At 34.8% G+C, this 12585-nt stretch overlaps 1 protein-coding gene across 1 annotated transcript; it reads right to left on the minus strand.

Annotated features, from left to right (window-relative positions):
* Positions 1 to 2270: 2270 nt before the first annotated feature.
* On the minus strand, positions 2271 to 9679 carry LOC142171521 (putative late blight resistance protein homolog R1B-14). The gene is made up of 3 exons (XM_075234066.1): positions 9099 to 9679; positions 3485 to 5693; positions 2271 to 2553 (listed from the first exon to the last, which is right to left on the minus strand). Exons 1-2 carry the CDS (start codon positions 9582 to 9584, stop codon positions 3507 to 3509), a joined length of 2673 nt encoding a protein of 890 aa, XP_075090167.1. The 5' UTR covers positions 9585 to 9679; the 3' UTR covers positions 2271 to 2553; positions 3485 to 3506.
* Between the last annotated feature and the right edge of the window lie 2906 nt (positions 9680 to 12585).

Here is a 12585-nt window from a genome sequence, read left to right on the forward strand (position 1 = left end):
TAACTGTTTAGAGTTTCTGCATTTTATTATTGGTCCATAGTAAGTGTCAATGTCGACCCCTCGTCACTACTTCTTCGAGGTTAGACTGGATACTTACTGGGTACATGTTATTTATGTACTTACACTACACTTCTGCACTAATCGTGCAGGATCTGAGACAGGTGTCTCTGGCACTCATTCCGGTGCACACCTTCGATATCCCGAGGCTTAGTGGTGAGCTGCTTCCGAGTCCGTTCTGCAGCACCCGGAGTCTCTCTTTTGCATTTACTTTCTGTCTACTTTATTTCAGTCAGTAGTTTAGTATTTTGTATATTCTACTAGTAGCTCATACTTACTTGTGTTTTGTGACACCACGTCTTGGAAATATGCTAGTATACATTTGATGATTTTTGAGTATTTATTACACGACACTTGCTCTTATATTTATTTACCTTTTATTTTATTTAATTTTTCACCTCTTACTTAATAAATAATAATCAACTATTTCAAAATTGTTAAAAAGAATAAATACATGGCTAATTCACCATTGGCTTGTCTAGCGGCGACGTTGGGTGCCATCGCGTCCTATAGGAGAAATTGGGTCGTGACAGTTGTTGTATTCAGTATTATTGAGTTGAGGGCTATACGTGGTTGTGATATTGAAATTGTTTTGAGGGAATGTTGTGGCATGTGGACACATATTGTGAAAGTCATTTATTTGAGTTGTTATGTTTTTGGCATACGTGTTTTATTAAGAAAATATTTATATGCTTGCACGAGGTTTCTATCGTGCGGTTATTGTATTGCACGAGGCTTATGTCGTGTTGTTGTTATTGATATGCATACGGTAGTATAAGGTCTGGGTATTAAATGCATACAATGAGATAAGGTGGGCTTGAAACGCATGGCTAGTAGGGGAACTACTAGAAGCCATGCAGTATGATAAGGTGGTCTAAAATGCGGGATGCTATTTCGGAAAAATTATTTTCAAAAACTAAATATAAAGGCTCTTACGGTGATATAAGCAAAGTTGTGATTCATTTTTACGATTTGAGTCTACGAGGCGGTACCTCGGGAGATCTCTTGTTGTCATTTCCCCTTTTTCTGTGAACTTGGCTTTGATTATTGTTTTCCTTAGCATACCATTAATTATTTTCCTCCGTGTTGTACTATTAGCTCAGTTCTATGTAGCTAATCTTGGTGTGTCGGTCATTGCTTCAAACTTCATTGTTGTTTTTGTTACACTATACATTTCGTGGTAATCGTTCCTTATGTGCCATTCATTGACTATATTCTTATTTATTGACTGGAATTATGATAGAACACTTGCACAAGCATACGCGTAGTTAAATCACCCATATCGGTTTTAAAAGGTGAATGCTGATGACATTAACTATTATACGTACTCTTGTCTTCTTGCCTTCTATGTGAAGATTCTTCTATTGGCACGTGAGTCGTCCGTGCGGTTATAAGTTTAATGTCGGCACACAATGCAAAGTGATTAGAGTTCATGAATGAGGGGACCCATGAGTTGTGATTATGAGGTTCGGTACCTCGTGAAAATACTTGAACAAATCTATTGTGAAAGCAATTGTCCTTGTTGAGTTGTTGGTTTTTCATTTATTTGGTTTTCCTGGACTTAGACCGTGATCAGTTACTTTACAGCATTATTACCTGATTGCTTCCTGTTGAATATTGTTGTTACTAGTGTATCATTGCAATTATTATTTTGTATTCCTTTTCTTGCTTAGCTTTATATTAATATTGTTTCTCTGTTAGTTCATATACACACTTGTTCAAGTTGTTTAGTCCGGCAGGTGTCGTGATTGTCCCTCATCACTACTCCATCGAGTTTAGTCTTGATACTTATTGGGTACCGTTGTGGTGTACTCATACTACGCTTCTGCACATTTTTGTGCAAATCCAGGCGCCACGATTGTTGTAGATTATTAGCTGGATGGTCGAACTATAGAGACTCAAGGTAAATTTGTCGTCGCATTCGCAGGCCTCGAGTCACCTTCTGATATGTTCTTTGTACTGTTTAATTCTATATCGAACATTTGTATTTAGGGATTTTCTAGCAAAATCTGTAGAGCTTATGACTTGTACTACCGGTTTGGAAATTATAAGTTATGTATAAAGATTTATATTTCATATTTATCATTGATGGTCGAATTCTTCTATTAATTCAGTAAGTGTTAAGCTTACATAGTTTTAGAGACTAGATGTTTTCACGACATTCTACGGAGAAAAATTGGGGTCGTGACACGAGAGCGCATTTACTCAACATATCTAAAACAAACAAATACTCAATTGAAGTAATACAACCGCAACAAGCTTGAAAGCTGGCAATTTAACAAGAAACAGAAACGCTCTACATGACTGGGAACTCGAAAACAGAACCAGGAAGACTGTTTCAAGCCTAGGCCCTAGTAGAGCGCATTTACTCAACACATCTAAATCCCCACAGATTATTTCTCACTTTGATCACAATGCTTGAATGGATACAAGGACAACATGTTTATCAGAGGAACTGAACCCAGGTTCCCAGGAACGTCATGCCTTGATTCTATCCTGCAAAGGAGGCACATAAGTAAAAGAAAATATATGAGAGGCAAATTGTTGCAGATAGTTTTCTATGCTAAGGCATCTCTTTGTGGTTTGGAGACGAATCACTAAGTTTTTACATTACTCTATGCATCTAGTGTAATGTAAATATTCGGTCCATTTCAACTACCTGCTACGGTCTGTTTCCAATTTTTAATCAACGTTAGGTACATCTCCCCATTTTCCAAAATTTATTTTCAATCTTTTGACTTTCGTACCATGATTTAGCTCTTGGAATTGCCACCTCAGTACTCAAGAAAAACACAAAACTATAAGATGCTCAAGTCATGATTATTTTTGTAAGCATGTTAGTCAATCAACTTGAGTTTTTTGACAATTAGTACAAAACCACGAAAATCGCGTTTAAAATTATCGTTTAAAATAAACCTAATCTCATTTTAATGAGTCTGACAAATTTGTTTATTTATTCATTTGTTTTTTATACTGTAATGTTGATTTTCAGATCAATTGAGTGCACCTCAATTCTTTCACCGAGTCACATATTAATCAATTACATCTCGATCTGAAATTAATTAACGAGAATCAACCACATAAATTATCTGTCTATTCTAATCAATTAAAGTATTCATAAGCGGAGTTATGTTTTTAATTTCCATTATATGGGGGATCAAGAAAGCAAAAGAAAGCGAGACAATAAAAATTACTCAAAACTTCTAATGTAAAATAATTGTTTGCGCAAGGTGCATCCTTGCATTCGTGAATGTAATGGGAAAGCATTATAGGAGTATTAAGTTGTGCAAATTCATTGATTGCAAAGGTGTGCTTGGTATTAAGAAAAATATAACTTTATCATTTACAGGAAAACGAAATTACATTATACCAAATACAGATAATGATGGAAGATTTAAGATCATTCAAGACAATGAAATCCACTGACCTTAAATACGATTTCACTTTGTTCAATTGGCATCAGCTTGAGGAGGGAATATAACGAGATTGAACTCAATGTTTCCTGGAGCTTGCATCTCAAGTTTCTTCCTTTTGATTTCTTTTGCAGAGTTTACTGCATTCTGTGTGTTCTGCAGCCTTATTTCTGTAAGGTAAGGTGAATTAGCCAGCTCGTGTGGCACAGCCTCAAGGTTATAACAGCTAATTAAAACAAGGTGCCTTAATCTTCCGAAGCGACAATTTGATGTGTCCCAAGTTTTCAAGTCTGTCAAGTGAATCAACAAGACCTGGAGCAGGCGAAAACTTCCTGCCTCTGGTTTCCAGGACTTCCCCACACATGCATTGTCTTTCAGCTTTAGGATCTCAAGGGATTCCAACTTTCCCAACTCCTTTGCCTCACTCCAATCAATCTTCGTACTTGACAAAGTTAACTTCTTCAGAGTTCGTAGATATGTGAAGAATAATTGAGGAAGCTGGATTTTTGGACTCATAATATCATTCAACATTTTCAGACGTTCCAGGCACTTAAGCTCTTCAAAACTTTCGAATCCAAGAAGAGCTTCCAATTTCCCTTCGATGCCCAATTTTTTGAGATTACAAACCTTTGCAAGCACATTTCTCGTGCAACTTTCTGGTGCAATCTTAGAAAGAGTTTGTAGGCAAGAACTTTTGCTTATTGGGTTTGAAGGCAGCGGCAGTTTCACAGGTTTATTAGTATGCAGATGCCTTAATTGTAACATTTTCCATATGCCTTCTTTTATCTCGAGGGTGGACTGATTTGTATGAAGCATAAGGGTTTGTAAATTCCAGAAATTACCAAATAATGGAGAAAGGGATTGGAATTCACCTGACACAGCAAGATACCTCATGTGAAATAGTATATAGAATTCGGGGACGAATTTAAATATGAAGGATTGAATATCACAGACTCGGATGAGTGGAAATGCTTTGGGGAGGAGTTGGATCTCAACATTTGATACGTCGATTCCTTTTGGCGAAAAACATAAGAAAGACCTAACATGTTCTGCATCTCTATGTTCGGGGATAAAATTATGTGGAATAGAGGATTTAATACATAATCGACGAGAAGTAACTGGATCACGTATAGAAGGAGTGGTCAGATTAGGAGTAGTGGGATATAGTTGTTGAAAAAGACATACCCTTTTAGCCTCCCCATTGCAGAACTCATGCACCATGTCGTGTACCCGAAATGTTTTTACTTGACCATTAGACCTCTTCTGCATCACTATCACTAAATTCCTATTGGCAATGTCATTCAAGTAATACTCTGCAATCACCTCGATTTCACTGCCACGTAAGCTAGACTTTATCAGACCCTCAGCAATCCACAAGCGAATCAATTTCCATGCAGGGATAACAAAGCCTCGAGGAAAGGCGCCAATATACAAAAAGGACGCCCTTTTATCTTGAGGCAAATGATTGTAACTCATTTCCACAATTTTCAAGCAACTTTTAGGGTCTTCCTTTTTTACAAGGTACTGTCCCACATTTTCCTCAACCAATTGCCATTCGATTTCTTCACTACAACTACTTAAAACTCCTGCAATCACCACTATTGCAAGAGGTACACCACTACAGCTTTCTAAAATTTTCTCTCCGTGTCCTACTAATTGAATCGGAAACTTCTTTCTTTTGCCAAAGACTCTCTTTTCCAACAGCTCAAAACTTTCTGGGTCTTCCAAAAATTTCAGATCGTGTAGATATGCACTGACAGGTGTAGCCACCTGTTTTTCGCGAGTGGTCATCAGAATCCGGTGGCGGCCTTTTTTGTCTGGGAAAGCTGTCTTGACAAAATTCACAGCTTTTGCCTTCCACACATCGTCCAAGACAATGAGATATCTACCTCCTTTGATCACAAAATCATGTATTTCCTTAGCTAATTGTTCCCCATTCTTATCTTGAACTCCTTCACTGCTCAACTCCAACCCTTTATGAATATTAAGAAAGATATCCTTCTCTACATATGACGGACCGACATACACCCAAATTCTTTTGAAAAATTCAAATGAAATCACAGGATCATGATAGACTTTCCTTGCCAGTGTAGTTTTGCCAAGACCTGGCATACCCACAATAGAGGCAACTTCTAGATCCTCTGATCCTTCAACAAGTCGCTTTCTCACTTTTTCCGCTGACTCATCAAAACCAATCACTTCGTGATCCTCCAATGCAGAACCCTTTCAAATTATCAAACAAATTGGATATCAAAAGATCGGAGATGAAAAATCTTGCTCTTTGATTTAGCTTAAGATTTTGTTTCAGTCACAAATTTGTTTAATATTTTGTTAGGTAATTTAGCAAATATTAGTTCTTCCTTTTCCCTGGCTTAGTTTCCTTTCACTCTATTTTTGAGTTTTAAGGAGTGGTAATAACCTTCAATTTCCAGATTGTGTCCATTATTTCATGAAAAACTTGCAAAGGTTGAATCGTGTATTTTTTCTTGGGTCATATAGCAATTCTATATAAATTAAAATTTATGACCCTCTTTTCTAATGGAATAATGAAAATCAACATGCTTTGTGTATTGTGTATAATTTTAAACCAGAAGGACACCGAACATTTACAACACTCTATTGGGGAACGAGACCGGTAATGTGCTTAGTTGTATGATTCTCCCTTATAATTGAGTACCACTAATATAGCACGACACAAAATGTTTAATTGCCACGAGGTTAGTGTATTCGTCTTCTCGAGTTATCCTTCAGGTCTAGCATTTTATTCCTTAATGACAATTGCGGTCATTTGAGATTATGGAAGTAGAGCTTTCACAAAATTATCATGGATGCTTTTGGGAAACATAGGATTTTCCCCCTTGAGTTTTAGTTGTTGACTATGAAATTTTGGTATATAAGGAAAGTCAGTAATGTTCACATTATATTTGCATGTGTATGGAGCTTAATTAAAATTTGTCAATAATTTATATACAAATATAAAGATAAAAAATAAAATTTGATGAGGAACCTCCCCATGCTCACGGATGTACTATTTATCTCTTATTTCTTCTTTTTTTGGAAATTTTCCCGTCTACAAGATTCTTAAATAAACCCACAAGAAAAAACACATCACTTTTGAATTAATGTACAATTGTTTTTAATGTTTATTCGGTCCGATGATTTATACACAGTTTACTTGCCTCGGTGCAGTTTATTCAGTAGAGCAGAGATGAGCAATTTCGTCAAGGTTGAATTTCTCTTCGGATCAGTTTGTGTTTTCCTTAACTCTTGGTTTATTTTTGTTTCCACATTATTACCTCCACTATATAGATGTAAAAAAGTAATTTGTCCTATCTAAGTTATCAAATAAATTATAGTAGTAAATATTTGTCTTGAAATGCAAATCTTTGACGAGAATAAAATAAATATATTAGGAATTATGCTAAATATATGTTTTCCCTACAATTATAGAGAATTTTAGTTTTGTGATTTGTCTTTAACTATTACAGCTATTACGTACATTTATCTTTAAAATTTGACCCGAATGACTGTATTAATTCATTGGTTTATATTCATATTTAATCTTATTTGACTGTAACGTTAAGCCCCATTACAACTACTAAAACATTCATTTGTTTAATCATATTTCTTACTGTTAAATGTTCACATTGATTTCCTCTTTCCAGGTCTTACCAATCACTTTTTACGATCAAGTTTTGCTTCTCTCAGTCAGCAATGGCGAGCAACACTAATCTCCCCATTTTGTGCTTTCAGATTTCAAAAAGGTCTTTAATTTTTATGATTGTTGCTTATCAGTTTTGGTCGCACTTATTTGTGGAAAGTGATTTAAGTTGTCACTTTGAGGAAAGCTCGTTCAGATGGCATCACACGACAATTATGTGAAATTCATAGCAGAAAGTTTGAAAAATAAGATGTGTGTTAAATAAGATATGGGGGGATTGTATATTGGTGAGCTTATACAAACGTGTGTGAGTTTTGTGTTAAGCATAGATAGACATGATTTTTTAATTTACCTGTCTATTCATAAAATAAATAACTTCTTTTAATTTAATCAATATGTATGATCATAAATCATCAATAATGACACATCTAATGCCATTCCACAACCTAGGCTACTTATTTGATACATTTAAACCACTTCTCAATTGGTATTTAACTTAGAAAATGATTGTGATGGAGAAATTATATTGCTTATGAAGGCTGGATGCTTTTTTTTACCTCTTTATAGTATGGTGGGGCAGGTGGGCACTTTGGTTAGGATTTATGGGGATTAAAGATATATAAATACAGAAGGAAAATGCATCACCAATTTTCATGCACTTATTAGCTTTAAAGATCTAATGTGAATGGAACTTCATATTAATCTCATCCTTTACTGAAATGCTCATATTTCCTATTGCCAAGGCTAAGCCAATTCCTTTTTTTTCATATTTATTTATTAGGAAAAATGGCATTGTATAGCTGCTCTCAAAATAATAGCCGAAAATTTATGTTTATATATATATATATATGTATATGTATATATATATGTGCGTGTGTGTATCCCCATTCGTATGACACTTTTTTTATTTTCGAGATTCAAATCTTTTAATTTTGACCATGCATTTGGTTAGCTCTTGTGCTTGTTTGCTGAGCATTATGTAAATCTTACTCCTCCTGTTTTGCTACTATGTTTTATCTTTTTCCATTTAAAAAAATTTATTCAACTATTTGTAAATGTTCTGCTTCTAGGTCTGTAGATTACTTTTTTTTCTAGTCTTTATGCAATCGCCGTCCCATTTTATGTGATGCCCTCCAATTGGATATCAAGTTTAAGAATATGGAAAGACTTTTTAACACTTGTAATATAAAATATGGCATACATTTTTGTATGCATATAACTTATAAATCATACTCTTGCTATTTCAATTTAGGAGAATTTTTTTGATTGAGCACGGTATTTAGGGAAAAAATAAAAAGTTTTGAAATTTTTGATTCTCGACAAGCTATAATATTTGTGTGACTATTATTCATTTGAGATTTGTTCTTAAATATATCATAGCATTTGTATGTCTATAAAAACTTTTCATTTAGTGTAAAATAGAATATTTAAGTTAATTTCTAAATTCTTTTTTGATCAGATTCACACAAATTAAAATTGTGAGGGTAAAAATTATAAAATTAAATTAGTTCTAAATATAAAAATAAATTATCTCTTTTTTAAGAGAAACCAAAAAGGAAAGCGCGTAACATAAATTTCAACCGAGAGTCGCAAAAGCGTGAGACGGAGAAATATAACCAGAAGTAACATTAGTGCTGTTTTACTCGTATAGCCAGCCAATAACCAGTCAGTTTTGTTATATATCAGTGGCGGCACCCCGTACACTAGAAGGGAATAGACCTGGAAATTAAACTATATAGCTAGGTAATTTTAAAAAAAATATATATATATATATATAGCCCCTTGATTGTCATCATACTTTTATTTATTTATGTTTTGACTCCGGAAAAATCACCATTGCTGTATATAATTCACTTTCTCATTTGAAGTTGAGATTTTTATTATCATATTTCATAAAAGTTGGTCTATGCTTGTTATAATTAAAGAAAACGTCACCGAAAAAGAAAAGCTTATAATATAGTATATACCTGGGTTTGCTGTGCAGTGCTGCTATTTTCAGGCTGCAGACCAGTCTGTGGGCTTTCCTGAACAGCTTGTTGAATCTCTTGGCGAATTTCTCGCAATTCTGTGAGGATTTTATTGATCTCCGGTAGCTTAGTCCATCTGTCAACTACTTTATCAATTGGGAAGAGTTTTTTCAATGTATTGTCTTGGTCTATCTTCGCCTGAACCAAGAATTTATCAATGCTATCCTCAGCTTTATATGCAGTACGTAGAATTTTAAGGGATAACTCATCCCACTTAGTAGGATTGTTGTTCTTATTCAGTTCTGCATAATCTGCAGCTAGTGAGGCATTTAATCCTTGAGCTTCGTCCAGCAAACTATGGAAGTCTCCTTCTGCACCTTTGATTAGCTCCTTATTTTGTCTTACTACGTTCACCAGGGTTTCCACCATAAAGCTCACCGCTTTAATAACCATTGGAAGCAGCGCAACAACCACCGCTGGATCCATTTCTCTTTCTTAGGTAAGTAAATGAACAGGAGTGAGGATTATATGTATTGTATATAGAGAGAGAGAGAGTGAGGGAGATTTGCTTCACTCTTAGTAATGAGAACGTCGATTCACCATAGCTGTATATATAGGTTAATGAACGAGAAAACAATTTAATTACAAGTCGTTCTTTTATTTTTAATTTTCAACCACTAACCACAACATGATTACTCCTTAAACTAAGTATTTTGATAAAACTACAGCTATTAGTCAATAAAATATATTTGCAAGTGAATGTCAGTTGGCTATTAGTCTATAATTTTGACAAGAGTTAGTTGGTGTATTGACGAGCGTCTTTCATTTTTTAAGTAAGAAATTGCAAGTTTGAGTTACCAAAAAGCAAAGTAGATAGTTGTTGAAGAGAGAAAGTCAAAAATTTATCGAGAACAAGTAAAACACCTTAAACTAAGTATTTTAATAAAACGACAGCTATTAGTTAATAAAATATATTTGCAAGTGAATGCCAGTTGTTTATAATTTTCAACCAATAACCACAAAATGATGACTCTTTAAACTAAGTATTTTGATAAAACGACAGCTATTAGTCAATAAAATATATTTGCAAGTGAATGCGAGTTGTTTATGGTTTTCCAATGTTAATTAAGAGCATATTTGGCCAAACATTTAGGAGGTCAAAATATATTTTACTATGAAAATAATTATTAAAAAATTTACGATGTTTGGTCATAGTGGAAAATATTTTTGAGTACAACAAACATCATTTTTTTTTTTTGCTTTTGGAAGAAGCTAAATATAATTAATTTGTTCAAAATAAATTTATATTTTAAAATTATCCCTCATTAATTTGACCTTTTTATTTTTATTTTTCTTTCCTTTTCCTTTTTTCTACCATACCTTTAATTTCTTCTCTTTTTTATTTCAATCTAATTTGTATTCTATTTCTCCTATTCCTCTTGGAGTAGTCTCTCTACAATAACAATAACCCAGTATAATCTCATTAGTGGAGTTTGGGGAGGGTAGTGTGTGTTGGAATTTTAAGCTTGTGTAACTTAAAGAGGTGAATTAGAAATGAAGGGAAAATAAAATATTTGAGTTTCCTTTGGCAAAGGGACATTGTCCCATATCGGAGGAAGAAAAGACTTTTGATAGGTATATATATAATTGCTCTTCTTCTAGCTCTTAAAGAGTTAAGAAAAAGGCAAGCCTCGCGCTGTTGTTGTCGTCGCTCGCTCGGTTCGGCTTCAGCTTCGAAATAACCCATGACCCACGACCTGGTTCGGTCAGGCCCTTTCCCGGATTATTTTAAATACATTTTTCCCGCAATATTTCAAACACCCCTTTTCTAACAGCCATGGCTGTTTTTGAAAGGCCTTTTCAGAAATAATGCCAGCAATACGAATCCCAGAATCTTTCCTTACAAAATTTTCTGAGCTGCTTCTTCTTCTTCTTCTGCACAAAAATTCCAGTGTGTTTTACAGCCTTCGAGTGGCTCATTATTCACCGGCATTTTGGTACCAACACTCCGGTGAGTTAAATCGTTCTATCCTGGGAGGATATATTCCAGCACCTCGGGTACTTGAGGGGAATAATTTCCTTAAGGACACACTGTGTATTCAGTGGGCTCGATTTATTCCTATACTGTTTTTCCAGAATTTATTTCGTTAAACAAGTATTACTAACTTTCTGTTTTGTTTTTCCAAAAAGTTTAATTGTTTATTACAGCAATACAAAATTATAACATTCTTAAGGAAATTAATTTATTATATTCTATATTTTGTTTGTGGAGATTAAAACATGTGTGGTTTTTTACTCCTTCTGAATTTTAATATTCTTATTTGAAGATATAAAAAACTTCATCAGTGTATTGAAATTCATAAAATGATTTGAAGAACATAAAAACTTCATCGTTTTTCTATGAAACAGTATATAAAAACTTCGGTTTTATTTATTATACATACTGTTTTTGTTAATAACAGTATTGTTTACTATTCTGATTTTGCCATTAATCGAACTCTTGTGTTGTTTACAGTGAGAAATGGCAATTGATAACGGAAATTCTTCTGCGACTATTGCGGCAACGACGATGGCCTCATCAAGCCGGACTGTTGTTCCACCGGTAGAGAAACCGGGGAAATTTTCCGGAGCCAACTTCAAAGGATGGCAGCAAAGGGTGTTCTTCTAGCTTAACACACTTGGTATGCAGAAATTCACTAGTAAAGAACCTCCAGTGCCTACTGCGGACATGACGGACAACGAGAAATTCATGATTGATGAGGCGTGGAAGCAGGAAGATTTTCTTTGCAAAAGCTATATCTTAAGTGCTTTAGAGGATGACTTGTACAATGTGTACAATGCGATGAATACTTTGAAAGAATTATGGGACGCACTTGAGAAGAAGTACAAGACTGAAGATGCATGCTTGAAGAAGTTCGTGGTTGCCAAGTTTCTAGACTATAAAATGATAGACAGTAAAACTGTTGGAACCTAAGTTTAGGAGCTTCAACTTATTTTTCATGACCTTATTGCTGAAGGTATGGTCGTGAATGAAGTATTTCAAGTGGCTGGAATGATTGAAAAATTGCCTCATTCGTGGAAAGATTTCAAGAACTATCTTAAGCACAAGCGCTAAGAAATGAAGTTGGAAGATCTTGTGATTCGTCTCAAGATCGTGGAAATTCAACGATCATGGGAGCTAATATCGTTGAGGAGATTGCTCCAAAACGTAAGAACAGAAAGAGGTCTTCTGGATAGACTAAGGAGCAGAACAAAAAGAAATTCAAGGGTAGCTTCTACAATTGTGGAAAAACCGGTCACAAAGCCCCTGATTTTCGTCTCCCAAAAATGTATAAGAAGAAGGGACAGGCCAACGTAGTGGAGAAGAATGATGCCATTGATGATATGTGTGCAATGCTTTCAGAATGCAACCTAGTTGGAAATCCGAAGGAGTGGTGAATTGACTCTGGAGCCACTCGACATGTTTGTGCTGTCAAGGAAGCATTTG

This window comes from Nicotiana tabacum, chromosome 17 (assembly GCF_000715075.1).
Source record: "Nicotiana tabacum cultivar K326 chromosome 17, ASM71507v2, whole genome shotgun sequence".
In the NCBI taxonomy this organism is placed as follows: domain Eukaryota; kingdom Viridiplantae; phylum Streptophyta; class Magnoliopsida; order Solanales; family Solanaceae; genus Nicotiana; species Nicotiana tabacum.